This window comes from Pavona decussata, unplaced genomic scaffold (assembly GCF_977016875.1).
Source record: "Pavona decussata unplaced genomic scaffold, jaPavDecu1.1 SCAFFOLD_213, whole genome shotgun sequence".
NCBI lineage: Eukaryota > Metazoa > Cnidaria > Anthozoa > Scleractinia > Agariciidae > Pavona > Pavona decussata.
Window position 1 is genome coordinate 597,501 of NW_028145618.1, and position 20,008 is coordinate 617,508.

At 37.1% G+C, this 20,008-nt stretch overlaps 1 protein-coding gene across 2 annotated transcripts in view; it reads left to right on the plus strand.

The window, feature by feature from the left end:
• Positions 1 to 20,008, plus strand: part of LOC146460461 (putative ATP-dependent RNA helicase DDX4) — a 35,644-nt gene that overhangs the window by 1,385 nt on the left and 14,251 nt on the right. Inside the window, exons 2-9 of one of the 2 annotated variants that reach the window (XM_085088153.1) lie at positions 16 to 112; positions 1,807 to 1,895; positions 3,413 to 3,588; positions 4,772 to 4,918; positions 6,681 to 6,941; positions 7,146 to 7,295; positions 8,378 to 8,437; positions 16,316 to 16,381. In XM_085088153.1, the coding sequence (XP_084944279.1) occupies positions 16 to 112; positions 1,807 to 1,895; positions 3,413 to 3,588; positions 4,772 to 4,918; positions 6,681 to 6,941; positions 7,146 to 7,295; positions 8,378 to 8,437; positions 16,316 to 16,381 (1,046 nt within the window). The remainder of the gene's footprint in view (positions 1 to 15; positions 113 to 1,806; positions 1,896 to 3,412; positions 3,589 to 4,771; positions 4,919 to 6,680; positions 6,942 to 7,145; positions 7,296 to 8,377; positions 8,438 to 16,315; positions 16,382 to 20,008) is intronic. The other variant, XM_085088154.1, reaches the window with a different exon arrangement.

Genomic DNA, 20,008 nt, shown 5'->3' on the forward strand with positions numbered 1-20,008 from the left:
ATTTTTATCTTCCAGTTATTCAAGTCCTAAAAGTCCTAACTTTACTGACAGACCTCCACGGCGTGAAGAATTTAAGGTGTATATCAAGAATATTCCAGCAGATATGAGCAAGGTGAGGCTTCTTTCAGTTTTAAACTGTTTATCAGAAACTGAATTAATTTTAATTTTTATACCATTTTAATATTCTTTTGTTGGTATTCAAATTAGCCCAGGTGGGTTACTCGGGTATAAACGTGACAGGGGGGTCCGACGTATTTTTTTGGGGTCTAAAATTTTCAACTCCTGTATTTTTTTGGGTTGAAGATTAAACGGTGTATTTTTTTGGGTTCGAATTTCCGTCAGGCTAATAGTTCTTATGCAATTCAAGCCAATCATGTATTTTTTGGGGTCTAAAATGTCCAGTCTTGTATTTTTTTGGGTGCACAATATAAGGTCCATGTATTTTTTTGGGTGCAAAATATTAGGCTCCGTTGGACCCCCCCGTCATGTTTATACCCGCGTAACCCACCTGGGTTCTTATCTCGTTCTTAGCTCAAATATCAAAAGAATATCTTATCTTGAACGAGGCAAGAAAGGCTAATTTGAATGCAAACAAAAGAATATTAAAATAGAAGCCATTTTGAAATAAGGTCTATTGCCAAATATTTATATCTTAAAATAACATCACAAAAAGAGTAATTTGTGGCATGCAATTTCTGTAAAAATGAATACAATTATTGATTGTTGCACCAAAAACGCAGACAAGGTGCACTATAACTCATTGTTGTACAACAAGGAAAGGTTATTTGTGGATTGTTGGGCAATTTATGTGTTTATTGATCTGGTATTGCATTCAAACTTCTTCCTTTAATCAAGCAATTCAACTTCAAAGTGGCATGAAAATAATTCTTTTGAATTCATACATGTACGTTGGGATTGGTCTCAAAATTCACTCTTCAAGAAAGGCCTTCTACATCCATGTACAAAATGTTGGAATAATTACTGCATGTACTTGGTGCATCTGCATATCAGTTTGTGATTCCTGTCAGCATAACCAATATAGGTAATAAATAAGGCAGGCACAAAACTCAGACTGATTCAATTCAGATCCAACCAGACCAGATTGCTCAGTCTGTATCAGTTCAACTTAGATCACTAAAATTTCTACAGAATAAAAACATAGAATTTTACCCATTTACAAGTAACAGGTGTCAATTTGTTTTTGGAGTGTCAAAATACTTCTGGAGCACAGAGTATTACCCTTACATGACACTGCTTTATGCTTGTTAACCGTACTATTCGTGTCATGCCAGCATAATAAGCATACAACAAAGGGGTGTCCTACGGTTGTTATGCTTGAAAGTTGCCACTTACAGTTATTATGTGCGCAACTTACAAATAATAAGCTGTCAAGTAAGTTTATTATCCATATGCAGTGAAGCTTTCAGCTACATGCACTCATACACTGTACCCATTCCAAAATGATTTGTTTCTGGTACCCTTCCTGTTTTTTCTTACATGTAGGGCTATTACATTTGGAGAAACTCTGTTTCAACTAATTTTAGTGTATAAAAAAGTGTTGTTCGAATTGCCTACATTTGCAACTGCATGCATACTTCTCCCAGTAGCTTGTTTTTTTTTTGTTGTTGTTTTTTTCAAATTGTGTTATACATGTTCATTTTGTCGGAGTTTTAACCACACTGGATTTCCTCAGTTGTTTGTTTGTTTTTTCTCATAACCTGACTCTTCTATTGGAAAATGTACATGTACATGTTACCCCAACCTCTAATGTTCTTTTTTTCTATTTAATGACATGTACATGGTCAGGAGAGTGTTGAAGCATTGTTTAGGAGCTGTGGTACTGTGGTGTCAACACATGTTTTGGATCCCAAAGAAGGAAGGAACAGCACCATTGGGTAAACCAACTTAAGATAAGATTAAGATAATAATGAACAGAGAAAGGAAAGATAACTGCACATGTCACAACTCAATTTCTTACACTCTTCACTAGTTATTTAATAAAATAATATTTACTTCATATTTTATTTTTAATACATGTAATGTAGTTCTTCTATAAAAATTTAAAATAAAAACAAGCAGTAGCAATGTTGAATGATGTTTCGACATCTCCATGGACTTAGATACACAACTTTGAAAATAATGACATGGAGTCAATTGAAACGTCAGTCAACATTGCTATGATATTGCTTATTTTATTCTTGGTTATTATTTGAACAGCCTGAAAACAACAACAGACATTATTGGAAATCATTTCAGAAATATGTGTACACTGTACATGTAAAATAGATTTAAAAAGAGGCATAGACATGGCGTCTGTGTAGCAAACTGACTCAGATTTTGACTAATTAATGATCACTTACATGGACATTGATCACCATTATATTGATTTATACTGTCCCAGGTCTTGTAAAACCCATTAGAGGTCTTAGTTTTGGTTTTAGATTTTAAGCAGAAGTTATCTTGTGCCTTGGAAATCAAAGAAATCCAAACGCAATTGGGTTTTCACTGCTTTTAAGACTTCCATGTAGTGTTTTCTGGCAGTCAATTTTTCCTCAGTATTGTTTATTTCCATTTTGAACTCCAAAACGGTGTGAAAAATACAGCTTGAAAAGTTAGAACCAATATATGTAGAGCACCATTTCCTATGTTTAATTTGCACAATCTCTGCCAATTCATAAAATTACGTCACACACTAACGCAATGGTTACACAAGTGTTTTCAATCGCGTCAGTCGGTTCCAGAAAATATCCATACCCCCACCACAGAGGAAATTTCTCATAGGACCGTCCCACTCACTAGGATTTTCCAATTTCAAAGTATGGAGAAGAGAATCATATTTTTAATGTAACAAGAGTTTCTTTAAAATAGTTAAAAAGAGTAACATTTTCAAGAAAGAACTACTGAATTGATAAGTTCCCTTTTGGAACAACTAGGTCCATGGTGGGGGTATGGATATTTTCTGGAACAACATGTTGTTTGCTTTACCTTGGGAGAAGGAGAAGCTTTAATTTATACTTACAGCTTTTGAGGTTCTCGTGTGATGGCTGTCACCTCTCTTGATGTGAGAGTTGTGTCTAATCCGTGCAAGAGACAAAAGTCATGTGATTCATATCTTGCAATATGGTAGTAACTTACTTTTGAGCGGTACTGTACCATTTACTACCTAAAGGCACTCTTTTTGTATGAAAGCAGGTTACAGTGTACTAGTATGTTGAAGACTTCAGGTTTGAAGAAAAGCATTTTACAAGTCACAGCCAGCTCTTTAGTATGTGTATGACAACTCTGTTAAGTATTTTTCTTGTATAATTTGGACTCATGATAGTCTAGGGAGACTCTTTACAAGAGTACCAGCAAGTCCATAAAAACAAGATTCAAGACTTGAAATTTACAAAAAAAAAATTGCATTACACAGATTTGTGAGATTTGCTTCAGAGGAAGAAGTCAGCAATGCTATAGAGAGAATGAATGGTACTATGTTAGGAGACAACCATCTTGTGGTAGAGAAAGCAGTTCAGAAGGATAGAGGAGGAACCCCTCACAGAAATCACGAAACAGAGTACCAAAGGAGAGATTTTCAGAACACTACAGGTTAGAGCAGAGTACATCCTACCCCATTTTCTAGTGCAAAGCTTTAATGTCCTATACATTAAAATCAAATTTCATAATGAATGGGAATAAGGTGAATACCAGGAATAGAGGTCAGTTTTTATTGCAGCGTCTTTGTACTAGTAATTGATAGAGTGGCATCAGGTGGAAATAAGGCAATGTGTGGCTATAACAGAAATTAATTTTCATTTAAGTTTATTTTAGAGTTGAAATAACAACCACTGTCCTTTCAGCTCCCTGGGCTTGCTACAGGTACTTGCTCAGGTGAAGAAAAATCTTTGAACTCATGACCTCGATCTGAATCAGATCACCCGCAATGAGCCTTTTGCACTAACTGGTCACATGGTACAAAACCCATCATACTGGATGGCAAAAGAATGTCAGTTCGAACACAAAGGAATCCCAACATGTCAAGTTTGACTTTCCTTTGTTTCCTCTATGTCCCATTGGAGGATGCCTGGCTTTTTTGCCATCCAGTATGATGGATTTTTACCATGTGACCAGTTAGTGCAAAAAGCCCGTCTTTCCCACTAAGTGAAAGCTGCATTTTCTTACAGGAAAATTGAAGAACCATAGTCCTCAGCACTCGAACATTTTTTAACGTAAATTTAATTTCTATCACATCTTGTGGATGCTACCCAGCTCACACATTCTGAAGGTACTTGGATCTGAGGCTATCTTCTGTGTCGCACAACTACTGCTCAACTTACGTGTTAATCACTGGCGTGTCCTGAATGGTGTTGAAGGAGATCTTTTAGTGACTTTTATGTCATTATATAGTGCTCTAGATTTTATTAAAAAAGTCACCTTTTCCTCCTGAAAAGCAGAAAGGCTGGAGGGAGGTGTGAATCATTGGTCAAGGTGACAGTCACCGAATGCGTGAATTCTCCTCATTCATTTCCTCAATCTCTCCATATTCTTCATTTGACTACACTGATCCATTACGACAGGTAAAAATGATTTTGCGCATGCTCAGTGGCCCATGATTGCCATTTACATAAAACCCTTCAATTGCAACTAAAAACCGTCATGCTGTTCATGTAACATCAGTGGTCACATGAGTGTGTTTATCATTTGTACATGTAGCATGGTATGTTACAGTTACATATTAGGAATTTAAACTATTTCATATCAACAACCTAACACCCAAATTTTCATTTTTCAGGTAATCAAAATGAGAGACCGCCATTTCAAGGATACAGAACACACAACCAGCAAGCAGTTAATGGATCTGAAATGACTAACCACCATTCAGCCATGGGTGTCAGACAGGAAGAAGCTGTTTTCAACCCAAGAGGACCTGGACGGGGAGGTAGAGTTCAAACCAAAGTACATTTAATGCACTATCAAAGGGCAAGTGAACTACACTCTTGAAATGCATAAATTATGTTACCAAACAAATGTTACTAAATTAGTGGCGTGTTTTCACTTTGAGAACAGTAATATTGAAGATCATACTTGAAAAAAATGATGATATCTAATGCCCTTCAAATCAAGTTTTCTCCAAAATTAGCCCAAATGTGACCTACTGGAGGTCACATGTATCTGTTCGTAAGAAAAGATAATACTTTAGGCCATGCGCACGATGTTGGTGTACAAAAGCGTTTCAAAATATGTAACGCTATTTTATGTGAGCTACTGAGCACCATCAATTGGCAACAGCAGCAAGCTGAAAACAGTAATGGAAAGTGCAGCTCATGTACATTTACACAATATCAAAACAAAGCTTAACATTCATTCTCTTTAGAAGGTATGGTAAAAACAAACATTTGCACTTCATAAGTGCATAGAAATTAATGGTGACGTACTTTAAAAATTTCCCATTAATTTTGCTTTTATGAAAAATATCCTACAAAACTAAAGAAAAACAAGGTGCACTTGAGTTGTAGAAGGTAGTCAAACAAGTCCTTTTCACCTGCAGTCAAAACTGAAAACAGCAAAGCTGAATTTCTTGCCTTACATTGGTAATTTTTTACCCCAGGAGCTCAGAAGCATTCGTTCATCTGGAGCGTTCTTAGCATTCGTTTGCAGCGTTCACATCGTTCGTTTTCGAGTGTTCGCATCGTTTGTAACGTTTAGCAAGGAAGGTTCACATCGTTTGGCAACTGAACATTTGAACATGAATGCACTCTTGCATATCGAATGACACTTGACACTCAATTTGCATAACTGTGTAAACATTCTAGACCTTGAACTGAATTGAACATTAAGGCTTAACCGACAAGCATGACAAGGAATTGCATGGCTTCTGTCAAGATATGCATAATAATTCCTAAGATCGCTGTGCGCAGACCAAATTTTCACAAGACAAAAGTGCTTTGTGATATTATGCTATCCATTTCCCTTCCTTGAAGTGTGAAACATCTATATACAATGAACCATCTTGCCCAACTGAACATTTCCATCATTTTAATTTAAGCTTGATCTAATGTTCCCGTATTGAATAGGGTATGCTTTTGGTACAAAAACATTAAATGGTCACACTAGCCAAACCTATAAATTCTGTACGCATTTGAATAAGTAATTTTGCCAAAACAAGCTACTTGATACGGTATACGTACCTGTTGTCGGAATCCTCATCACACTCCATCTCAATAAATGATCCAAACCCAGAATAGGAACTGAAGTGCAGCACAATGAGTACCTTGAGTACTCATGAGCCAGTTGACCAGCAGTATGCACAACGCAAACATATCTTCCCAACAGTGATGTGATTGTAGAATTAAAAAAAAATGGCCTGCCAAAATTCCTAACAAAGTTGTGTAAGCCTGATGATTACAATGTTAATTTTAATTAAAGTATTTGGAAGTTTCAGAAATTAACCACCCATAGGCCATGGCCTACCCCATGTTTTGTCACTACCCAGAAATTCCTGGGGGGTTGGGATCTTCAAAAAACACCCCCGAACAGAAATTCCAGGGGGATGGAGAGGGTATAAAGTGAAAAACCTCTCGTGTGGGGGCAGGGGTATGGATATTTTCTGGAACCACACATTAGTTAATTGGCTTGTATTATTTTATGTTGGTTTAATTAAGAAAATTTAAGGCAGACAACAGCCATTCTCATTTTTGTAGGTATGATCCCAAATGATGAACCAACATTTCAGCAGGCTTTCAGTGGAGGACATTTTGGACAGCAGAATTACAGGCAATCAGCTGAACTGACTAACCAGCATCAACCCATGGGTGTCAGGCATGAGGAGGCTGTTTTCAACCCCAAAGGACCTGGCCGGGGAGGTGGTGCTGTTAATCAATTCACTCCTAGTTATGCACCTGCAGGCAGAACCAACGGTTACATGAATGCAGGCATGTCTAATGGTTACTCTAATTTTCAAGGTGAATATATGTGGTTTTTGCAGCTTAAAATAAAGTAGCATTGCTACACAAGGAATAAATTGGACTTAGCAGGTGGTGGTTCTTCTTGGCCTTGCAGTCTTAACATTCTGTAACACCCTGTTAGTAGCATTCAGCGCCAGTTATGGAACTTTGGAATTAAAAGCCTGGGTATTTACCTTTTCAATTTGCTTGATGACTTTGTAGAACAAAGAAGTGCAACTTCTTGGATGAATGAAGGACAGCAGCAATGGGTGCATACTACACGTAGTCCTGTTGACCTACAACAAGAAATGAATGTCACTGGACGGCTACCACATGGTGCATCTTCTGAAAACACAGCACAAATTCCAAATGGTATAGTGTACATACTGCTGATGTCTTCTAACAGCTGTAAAAAATTAAAATTTAAAATACATTCATAGAGCGCCATACTCCATTTATTGCCCATGGCGCTTTACAATACTATAACTACAGTGTACTCTTAATAAGGTTAAAAAAAACTATAATTTCTTTTTTATCATTCAGCAAAGTCAGGTACCAATAAATAAAAATTACAAATCAAACGCATCCTTAAAAAGATAAGTCTTGAGCTTAGTTTTGAATAAGATAACTGATGATGTTTTCCTAATGCCCAATGGTAATTTGTTCAATAGTTTCAGTCCTGTAACAGAGTTTGCCCTATTTCCATACGTTTTCAGATTAGCCACAGGCCAACAAGTAACTGGTTGGCCTGAGTTGTTTTAAGTCAGCAGGTTTCTGATGTAGCTAGGTGCCTGACCATTTAGAGCTTTAGAAGTTGATAACAATATTTCAAAAATAATTCTTAAGTGCACAGGGAGCCAATGTAAATGCTTAGTATAGGTGTAATATGCTCATGCTTTCTTGAAGCAGTAATAAGGCTAGCCTCCCATGCAGATGTCCTCAGGGGTTCGTCACGCGTTTCCTCCCCAAGGAAACGTGTGATGAACCCCTGAGGACGTCTGCGTTGGAGGCTATTATAAAGCGAGCATGGATTTTTAAATACTGGAATAAAGAATGCCACATTATGGTTAATGTGGTTTTCAGTAGAGTAAATGTACAGTAACATTTACCTCTCAGTCTCAAAAAGAAAGCAGAGAAAGAAAAAAAATAAATAGTATACCCCTTCCAGGAGTCTATTCCAGGAAGTACAAATTACAGGCTTAAGGATTTGCCACAATACCAACCCGGCAACACTGTCCAAAGTAAAAGCGACAATGTGGATCTACTGAACTGCTGATTAGGACGGCCACAGCTGCATTTCTTTGTTACATTAGCAAACAACTGCTACTCGTACTCTAGGTATGAAAATCAAAGAAGGAAATAACTTAAGACATAATCCAAAATATCATTTCATTCAACTGACTGTTCAATTCACGAGTTTGCCCACAGAGACCTTTGATTTTCTGTGTTTCTAGGTGGTGAAGTTGGACATTTCTCCCGAGAGCGTCCAAACCAAGACCATCACACAGGGAAAGGTGAGCCCATAAGGACAGAATCTTTTCAAGTCTGTGGAAGCTATTGAGCAGTACTTTACTTTGGTTTTGTTCAGAAATATGTGACCCAATTTGCAATAACGCGGGTAAAGGTGACTCAAGAAAACAGTGTTTTAATGCATTTAAATGAAGGGCTTAAAACACATGGAAATAGTGTTCAAACACGTGTTAACATGTCTAAACACCTGATTGGAGAATAGCTTGTGTTTCATATTGTTATTAATTCCACTTCAGTTTATGATAATCCTGGAACTGGAGAAATCATGATCAATATATTTTTTTTTGTTGTTTTCAATTAACTTTATTTAACTTCTTTTGCCTATTTACAAAAGATATAAATGTAATAAACTAAACAACAATCTCTACTAAAGGGTAAATGTAAATTAAAGAGAAGCTGAACTTAAAACAATGGGCAAGTAGTTTGATAGGCTCGATTTCCGCCGCTCTCTCAAGTCCGGTCTTTGTTCCTCCCCGAGCCTAGTAGTTTGAATAATCCATTTTTTTTCCCGCAATTATTTTTTAGAGAAGGTTATTTTAAGTAGAAAAATAAGAATAGTAAGGATTAAAGTGCCACTACGACGAAAATTTTTACTTCTATTTTCGCCCTTTTCGTGTTCCAATCCATTTAATGAGTTCGAAATTGCAAAAATAGCTATTAATTAGCTTTATACAAGCTTACTGATCCTGGGAATAAGTGGCCGAAAACCATCGAAAACCCGTCCGCCATTACTCCGACGGCAAAGTGACGCCCGTGGTCATTCTAAAATGCGGTTGCCTGTATGAGATCTTTGTGTGACGTCATACGCGCATCGAACATCGTGCGTTCCTTGCAAGAACTCAGTAAACCTCAGTAATCGAAAGTCCTAAAGTAAGTGAATAGGCAAGATTATTTGTAAGATTCGCCATCCAGTTTGGTGAAAAGCGATCTAAAGGACAATTTTATCGAATATCTTGGATTATAATTTCCTTGGCGGTGGATTTGGAGTCGTATGACTGCAAAAAATACGCTTCGAAGACACGCGAACAGCTCATTCAAGCCTGAGATTTACATGTAAAGCCGAAGAAGAAACGAATTCACTCCGGCATTTTTTACTCAGCAACTGTATTGGAGGTAGACATATGGTTATTTAATATTCTGGGTATGTTTTCTATTTGGGATTAGTAAACAGAACCTAATCACTATTCGCAGAAGCACTTGAGCAACAAATTATTGAATAGGATGGATAACTCCAGACCAATACATGTTAATGTTATGTTGGTGGCGTGTATGGTGTTCGTAAGTATCAATCAAAGCTGCATAACGAGTCAAGAAAAAAAGAACTATTAACCTCGTTTTTTTATAGTTCAATAAAGCTTTGACAAAACTAAAATGATGTATAATTAACTTCAGTTGAAAAGTGGGTAGTTATAGCTGTAATCTACAGAATATTTGCAATATTACAATACTACAGGACTGTAATCTACCAGGTATTACCTGGTTAGATCCGTTCCTCATTCTACAACAACTTTCAAGAAGTAAATGAAGTAATCATGAGGGGCCTAATATTTTAAAGCCACAGTCCAAGTAACATTCAACAATAAATTGTTGTAAAGCCCTCAAATGCAGCTGGAAAACTAAAGATTAATAAGAAAGTTTAGGAGGACAGCTAAGGAGGAAACCTTAGTAGGCTTGCATCATATCTCATCCATATTTGTTATTTTAACAATGTTTGTTCCTTGGTCAATGAGGATGTGTGAATCTGAGTGAAACAAGCAAACCAGCCTCTTATCTCATCTAAAACTGACACTATAATTGTACTCATTTTATATGTTGAGTGTGAAGAGCCAGCATAACACTGTGCTGTAACAGTATTGTATTTTCCCACAAATCATACAATATTCACAGACATAAAATTGAAATATTATAGTTATGAAAAAATGACCATCCTTTCCACAGATATACCTTAATTATTCTTAGAGATTCTACCAGAAATGAGATTTCATGTCTTTTTTCTTTGGTGTTTTAAATTAAGAGCCAATTATTACTTTAACCTAAGTTTTCACACAAACCACAGCTTATTTTTTATTTTTGTTCAGCGACATGAACTTCATTTTAATTTTTTTCTATCTTGTAAGTTTTATCTTATATGACCCCACAAACATTTTCATGCTTTATACTTATACTATGTGTTTGTTGTTTTTCTATTCTGTTTAGCTTTTTTCTTCTGTCCAATAGCCCTGGCTTTCTTATGTTGGATGTTGATATCTGTGGGTTTTTACTTTGTCCTTCAGAAAATAACCTGAACTAAGAACAGGGCCAGCATTAAATATCAAAGCCATTTTTTATGCCAATAATACCACATATTTTACTTTATTTCATTTTATTATTATTATTATTATTTTTTTTTTTTTTTGGGGGGGGGGGTTGTTTTGTTTTTGTTGTTGCTGTTATGACATAACACTCAAATCTCCCTCACTATGAACAAGCCAACAAAATAATTGGCCATCAGTAAACAATTTCCATAATCCCTTCACTGTTTATATTAATGTGCTTGACCTATATCCAGGATATTTTTTTGAAGACTCTCCTATCAGCTATGTTGGCAGTTTCTAAGATCAAATTTAAAGTTATGCCGTTGGCTGTGGCCCTCTCTGATAACCATTACAACAATGAGAATACTCAGAGCACAAGAATGCATGCCATGATCCCACTGGCCAAAAACCTTCCCTGTATAAAGATAAGTTTATCCTTGAAGTCAGAGGCCAGTCTTGCTGTCTACTCTCACCTTGCCTGCAGCATTGTGGTTCTTGATGACATGGGTATGACAGCAACTTTTAAAAAAAACCACACACACACAGACTGCATTACCAGTACCTACTTGTCATATTGATATGATATCAATGCTAAATATTGGAAAAATCTGCTGGTAGTTCTCCTCCTCTCCCTTCCATTTATAAATTTGCACATTATGTACAATGAAAACCTTAGTGTAAGATCCTGGCCCATTCTTCTGAACAAGGTATCTTCTGTAACTGTGAAAAATGCCTTCATGCTTCCCTAAACTAACCCTAATAATACAGATCCCAGTATTTTAAGGTTCAGGAAGTGTCATTGACAGATCTAAACTAAAAGCTAAGTGAGATTTACTATGGCATTATTTACCATGGGTAGTCCTATTTGCCATGGTGTGCTTTGGTGACCTTGTTGACGCCTTTGTACTGTCTCTGGTAATTATACAAAAACAGTGCAATACTTTTTTTTAGAAATTTATTATGTTGTACAAAAAAATTGTGCTGTAAAATTGGCTGTCCATATAACAGGCTTTGCCAAGAAAACAAAAGAAGGCACAAATACAAAATTAATAATTCAAACACAAAGATCAAATCTACCAAGCACTGGTAGTTTTCCACACTCTTTAGAATAGGGTATTGGACAAAATACTGTCTCATAATTTTGTCAGTTTGGTTCATTTGTTCTCTTTAGTACAAACTAATATGGTTTAAATTGTAGATATTATCTTGACTTGTCCCACAAGATAACTTTCAGCATAATATTCACTGCAAGTCTGCACAAAGGTGCAGTCAAAGCATATTTACAAGTGATATTTAAAAAAATTGCTCAATAATAGTATTATAATTAGTTAATAACACAGACCAAATAGGATTGCTACAAGACCTTCTTGACTCACAGTAGTCAGTGATAGCTACATTAGAGAATTTTGCAAGTTGGAGTGTCAGCAGGTCCACATCAGCTGGAAAGTTGCCTGTAAATTTCTTCTGACCTGTACTTTCACATATCATGTGATTGTTTCAATATATAGATGTCACAATCAGTTTAATTACAATTGCTCATTTAATACAGATCGAAAATCTCGCCTTGCTGTGTATTCTACAGTCGGCATACAAGTCTTTCAGAAATGTGTTGGGTGCTTTGTACGAAGAGAGCATTCGAAAAACTCGAGGCAGTTGATTGTCAATATTTATTAGACCACAAGCAATTATTATTATTATTTGAATAAAATGGAGTATCTATGCACTTTCATTTTACCAAAGCATGACACTTATAGGAAGTAGACGTAATGAACACTGGACAAACAAAGCATTACAATGAGCTATAAACAAAACATACACACCACCACTCCGCGCCACTTGCTTTCATTGCACGCATTCACGAAAACAGTTCATTTCCGATTAGTTACCTTGGCCTAATCGCTTCACTTAGTCCCTCGCTTTACCCTGGAAAAGTAAGCATCGAGGCAGTAGCATTGCATGGCAGTCCTTGCGTTTGAGTTTCCCTCGAAGCAGCTGTCGAAGTCGTCGAGAGGATATGTCTTTACAGACTTAAGTACTTCGGTGCGATGTACAAAAAGGCGATTTGTCTGAAGAAATTACCCCCTTTTGACGTATTTCAGAACCATAAATGTTCAAACAACCAACATTAGGTCTCTTTCGGTTGCCCACAATACGTGTGCGTTGTAAAGACGGCCCTTGAGCCACTAAAATAAAAAGAAGTGGCTTCTTTCAGCGAGATCGAACATTCGAAAGCAGGCCATGTTGTTGTGCGCGTATGACGTCATATTGCTGTCGGTGCAACTAGATCCAGCTCTCTATGTAGTTCACGGCCTTTTGTCGTTCGAGTAATGGCGGCACAGCGAAGCTGAACTTCGCGTTTAAAATAACTGGTCTTCCCGTTGGAATTTCGATGTAAAATTTGGCGTGGTTAGTATTTATCACTTCTACTTTCCAAAGCTGAAGAAAAAAGGGATGCAAAATTTTGATCGTAGTGGCACTTTAAGGTTAAACTGTTTTACTAAGTAAATAAACTACAGTTAAATAATTGTGGACTTAATTACCGTCCAAAATTTATTCCCTCAAGCATTTTCCATTTTTTCTTGAACAAATTTGAATTGTTAAATTTAAGAGAGAGATATTTTTCGGCGTGATATTCATTTATCAAAATTCTTACGAAGTGGCTCAAACATGGTTTTATTTCTTTGCAACGGCATATCCACAAGTACAAAATAAGTAATATATAATTTAGTAGATCCATCTTCTCCTCTGTAGGAGACGGTGGATAATACTGTATCCGGTACCAAACAGCGACATAATTAAAATAATCTAGCGACTTGAAAAAATAGTACTTATACAATGAATGCTCGAGGAAAACAAATTGTATGTTTCATGAAAAGTTACTATTAAAAACATGGCATACATAAACAAAATAAATATAAACAAATTTCACAAAAAGTTGCTCTTGTACAGCAATGCACAAGCAATCCTGGCACACATGAAGACATCGCGCCATTCAACTTTGCGCTTGTTTTTTGCTGACTGTCACAACATAACGAAAAAATTTCTGAATTATTTTACTGTCATTCAACTTCAACATTAACAATATAGGAAATAAGCTAAGCAGCTGAAATTTCTCTATGATCTACCCAAAGTTTCCTTCTGGTAAATCTAACTTTTTTCCCTTCTTCATAAGCCTTTTTTTATCATTGGGTGTGCCTTCTTGCAAGTTTCAAAGTCACCTGGAGAAAAATCTTAGACAATTGCTTGAGTTTCACATACGCCCAGTATTCTAACATTGGAGTCTCTAGAATATCGTTCCAAATGTTCTGACTACCTTTTTCTTGAGTTCCTCATTACTTTTCACAAAGGTTATCAATCTACCTCTAAGTGTTAATGTTTACATTTACAACTGTCTTGTTTAGATATATCTGCTTCTTAGACTCCAAGATTTTACCTGACCGAAGGCATCTTTCTGACATATATCCTAGTTAACAAAAAAGAGCGAGAGGTTGAGACAGTCTGGGGTAGTGCTAGGACAACTTGTTGCGGAGCTCAGTTAAGCACGTCTTCACTCCATGCTACCTCATTCCCAGTTCCAAATCATGATCAATAATGCTTTGATATGAAGCCTTGCAACAACAACAGACCAATTTCAATTTATCAAAATTCTAGCTTGGAATAAAGCTCTAGGGGAATAAAAACAAAATAAATTATTTATTCATCTCTGAACATCAACATAGTTTCTTTTGTTTTATTCCCCTAAGCCTTGGAGCCAAGCTAGAATTTTAATATATTGAAATTGGTCTATTTTCTTTTCTTGCCGATAAATTATTGCTTTTAAAATGCTATTGGGGGTTCCAATTTTTGTTTTGTTTCTATTAAGTGTTTTGATGCGTTTAAACAGGATGCGTTTAAAGTATTCTTTATTTCTGTCATGACTTAAACATGATCCAGAGGTAAACTTGCAGAAGCTAATCTCATGTATTACAAGGTCACTAGAGTCTTTTTTCCTGCATGTAACTGGTATAAGCACATATGCACTGAAGAGAGGAATAATACTTCAATCTATTATTTGTGTGTGAATGGGATCTTTAAATAGAAAGTTGAGATGTTTTCAGTATTGTAGGGTTATGGAAACTAAAGAAGTGGAGGTTTTGAAAATTTGGGTTTTTCCATATGCGTATACAGCTGTTTCGACAAAGGTCATCCAAAAAAGCGTGAAAGCGTACGCGTCAATGCCGAAAGGTAGTCTGCGAAATACTAAATAAATAAATTTCAATAAAAGCTCAGAATCCATTTTTCCCGCCATCTCAAGTCTTTGTATGCGGTCGAGGCTTTGTGGATTCTGAGCTTTTATAGTAGTTCCCAGACTACCTTTCACATTGTCGCGTACGCTTTTACGCTTTTCTTGGACAACCTTCATTGAAACAGCTGTATGTGGCTGCATGTGTTGAGTTCAGCCAAACTCTTGAGTTTTAATTTAATGTTAGTTATTAATGGTTTTAAGAAAAGGTTTTATTTTTTCTTAGAATTGAGTTACAGAAATAATTTCTTTTTTTAATCACTCCACATACACTCAAATTTCCCAAGCGATCACCTCTAATGACAAGGGAGGAACTACAAATAAACAAACAACTGCCACTTTCCATGTTTCTGAGTTCTTTTTCCAGTCAAAATACTTATGATGTTAACATCAAAATCACATGATTGTTTTCTTGGAACTATGTATGTCTGTTTGGTAAACAGATTTATAACATCAAAATCACATGATTGTTTTCTTGGAACTATGTATGTCTGTTTGGTAAACAGATTTATTGTTTCATTTTGTTTTCTTGTGACTTGAGGGATAAAAGTTGTGCAAGTTTATAGTTAATACTCCAAAGCTTTTGAGGCCACTGGTGAATTTGTGATTCATGTTTTACAGTATGGTATGACAGCCTGTTACCCACCAAGCATACTAGCTGCAGAAGGCTCTTCAGTTATGCAGCCCATTGACAGCACTGATAGCTTTCTGATCTTAAAAAAAATCTTTTGAGCCTGATTTGTCAGCTGACTGGATGACTAGGAGCTCTCCATCTCTTTACACTTCCTTATATATTCTGCGGGTGCGATGTTACATCGATCCCTGATTTTATCCGCTGTAAGATTGCCGTTGGCAGTCACGGCTTGTCACTGCTTTCTCCATATAGGGCAAAGTATATATGTGTGAAACTTGAGCTGGGAAAATATCCTGCTTCGTCTTTTGAACAGTTGTTATTTAACAATTTTCCAGGGCACAGCAAATTTGGCACAAAAATTGTCACAGCTGGCACAGTTTTCCCACCATTTTTGGTGGCCTCAGCATCCATGTTTTAGCTCAAAACATTTTTTTTATGTGTGGAATTTTCTATACTTTTTATTTGCTTTTGTTGTTGAATTGGATGAAGTGTTATGTTATAATTAATGGTTTAATTGAAACAAACCTAAACCTTAATTTTTTTCCCAGGGTACTATTTTGTCTGGTTGTTTACAAGAGCTTTGACTTCAGTATGCAATTTATAAATCACACATGCAATTAATACAATTTGTTCTTCTCTCAACTTATTTCAGGGGACCAAACTTGCCATCGGTGTGGAGAGGTAGGCCATATCGCAAGAGGATGTCCATCATCAGGAGGTAGGTTGTCACCTGTGGTTATCATAGATAAAAGGATGAGTCTCAAAAGATGGGGGGGGGGGACCAAATATGGTCATACTGGTAAAGAAAAGACTCTTAATGGCCAATAATATTGTAAGCATTTCCTCCTTCATCAAATTCATGTTTTGTTGATATCTCTGTATTTGATTTGCCAGTGGATCCTGTATGAAAGAGTATTAGGGTATGTTCATTTGGGGCCATTCTGAAATAAGTATTCATGTTCTTTTGAAACCTATTCTGTTTTCCCTAGTGAAAAGAATAGTATTCTGTCATTCGACTGTTCTGTTTATTTCTCCCCTGCCAGCAGAATGAATGGTATACAGTAATTTATTAATAACAAGGAATTATGTTCTCTGTGGAAATGGTAGTCTGTCTTGTCTGTTATCCCTAAACCAGAATAAGAATTGAAGGGCTTGGTGTATGAGGGGCATGCTCCAAATCAGCTCAATTGTGGCAAACAGGCCAGCTATTGTGTAAGAAACAAAGTTACATATTCAGTTTTTTGCCACAAGGGTTTCAAAAAATGGAAAGAATTAGCTTATTTTCCTTTAGCTTGTCTTAAATTAAGTACAGTACCGCTCAAAAGTAAGTTACCACCCTCTCGCGAGATGCGATTCTCGTCTCGAGAGACGAGAGTCTCGTCTCGCGATACGCGATTCTCGTCTCGAGAGACGAGATACTCGTCTCGCGAGAGGGTGAAAAAACTGTAAGTACGTTTACTGAGGCTTGACTTTTTCGCGAGAGTTTCGCGAGAATATCAAGTTGAGTGTCAGTGTAAGAAGACTAGCGAACTTGTTGATAAATCTCTCATTCCGCATTTATTTGGAAGTGGCACATTGGGTTATCGGAGCTAATGGCTAATAAATCTGCAGAACCTAATAAAGCGTCTTCGTGTAAATGTAAATAAAACGAAAATGTAATAAACATGATAAGTTGGATCTTTCATAGTTTTATAGTTTCATTGTTTCATAGTTTTTTTTTTATGAAGCCATTGCGTTACACTTTCTTGAACACATTGAGGATGTCTTATGTTTCACTTGCAAGTTCGCGTTGATTTGGTTTTCAAGCGGAGTTTAGACAACGGCGAATTTTGCAACAAAGGCATTCTACATATATAAAAAAAAATTAGCCATAAACTTACTCAGTTACTATAATATATACAAACCTCGATTTCGCCGTTAATTAACGGCTAAATTTGTTCCATATAATATATCAGACCCTCGATTTCGCCGTTAATTAACGGCTAAATTTGTTTCGTTGGTATTTTATGCATACAAGTTCAATGCGTTTGAAGGCGAAATCGCAATGCTTTGCAAATGAAACTTTCTGATCAAAATCTCCGGTTTTGAAGGTTGAGATGTAAGCGCGGCGCGGTATTAAACCTTTGGCATCTTCGCGTTGCCTATATGCAAAGGGGATGCACAATCTGCGAGCCAGCGAGGCATGCGAGGCATGCGAGTCAGACGTGCGAGGCACTCAGATTAGCCTAAAAAACACTCCGGTTAGCCTAAAAAGCACTCCGGTTAGCCTAAATAGCACTCAGGTTAGCTTAAATAGCTCCCCGGTTAGCTTAACGGTTAGCAGTTTCTGTTGGGGGTTGTTCATGCCTCGCATGCCTCGCATGGTTTGTTCATGCCTCGCACGCCTTGCACGTCTGCCTCGCATGCCTTGCATGCCTCGCTGGCTCGCATATTGTATACACTCTATGCAAATTTGGTGCACAATGAACTGAAATCAATTCTGAACCAGAACTACACAGTTTCCGCCAGCTCTTCAACAACGTTAGCGTTTTCGATTTTCTTTATTCACAACTTTGTTTTTTCTTGGTAGAAATCGCATTTGCTTGCAACAACAAAGATTGAAAGAAGTTCGATTCCATAGCGGTAATTAGCAAAGCACGATACATGTCACGTATGCAAATTTGAACCGCGGTGAACTTGAAAAACATTGTAAGTTTCAGGGTTTTCAAAAACTGTTTTATAGATACAGGCACAAAACTTGACTTTAAAAAGGCTGTTTTTTTAATGTAGGAATTGTGTGTGTGCGGGAAAGTTTCAATTGCAAATAGATTTCCCGGCGAGTTCGCTTAGCACATCGCTTTACAAACTCGTCGCTATTACATGTAAAACGAAACCTCTGAAGTGACTAAAGACATGAGCTTGCTTAGCGCAGCGCTTTACAAACTTGTCACTAAACAAAACTTTTGAAGTGAGTGAAGACACGATTTTTGTAAAATAAATCATCTCTTACATTGTGCACGAATGGAAACCTTTGAACTGAATGAAGACAAATTGTTTCGAATCACATAACTCTTCCAATGCGAACACGTTGGGACGCGTTTTAAAAATGGCACGGATAAACGCATCACAAGACAAGTGCGCGAGAAACTCGGTTGTTTTCTTCTCACGAGAAATTCGGTAATATTCCAAAATTTCCGCTTCAGTGATTCTCGCGAGACGAGACTGGTTACTTACTTTTGAGCGGTACTGTATGTGTAATTCACATTGGGTTATTCCAGAAAAAATCCACACCCCCCCCCCCCCTACGGATGGGGTTGTTTTTTAACCCCCCCTCTCATCTGGATTTCCTGAAGCTCAAGACCCCCCCTCCTGTCTGGATTTCCAAAACAAAAGACCCCCCCTCCCGCCTGGATTTCCGGAAAAAAATATTAGGCTTAAATTTAATTTACTTTTAATAGAAAATACGAACAATTACGTCTAGAAGATGTTCTTTTTTAATTTCTAAAGCTTCGGCTAATATTAAAAACTCTATCGCGTGGAACTAAAAAAAGAAAGGAGCAACAATGCGAAAAAGCGAATGAGTTCATCCTTTGTGCCCAATGGACAACACCCATGGAATCTTAAAACTGCACGCAGAAAACGCACTGGCTGCTTGTTCAACTGTGCTACGGACGATGGGACTTCAGAGAGGTTACCACTGTATATGTTGCAGGAACCCGTCCAAGAACTTTCTCCTTCTGTTGCTTTCGCAATAACTTACGTTTCCAAAAGTTTTTTCGAGCTACAGATGGCTACAAGTTCCTCTCGAGTATTTTCGATGAAGAGGGAATGTTTGGACCAAAATTCTTTGAAATTATCTTCTTCAGCTAATAGCTCTGCATCTTTGATTGCACAAGTAAAAAGTTATTCTGCCTGACGCAGTGGAATCAACGCTTAGAATGCAATGGCGGACGTGAAATTACCCAACGGTGGCGCGCTGGGTCTGGGACGAGTAGAAATGTGTCAGGCGTTTCAAACGCTTCATTGCAACAATGTTGCGATGGCTCGTTCTTTACTATCTTGTTGTTCGCGTTTTCTGCTATAAAAGGACCTGCGAAGGAACTTAGATTATCATTTATTTTAGGTGAGAAATATGTGAACAAAATACTTCTATTATTTTCAGGGTCTGAGAGCGCTGAAGTGTCACCGAACTAAACGTTCGAATCGCGTGAACTATCGGTCGAAATGACTCCTGCAGAAGACTTTCTTAAGTTCAACCCCCCCTCCCGCCTGGATTTCCAGAGCCTTCGACCCCCCCTCCGGTGAGAATTTCGAGAATCCCATCCGTCGGGGAGGTGTGGATTTTTTCTGGAATAACCCATTTAAA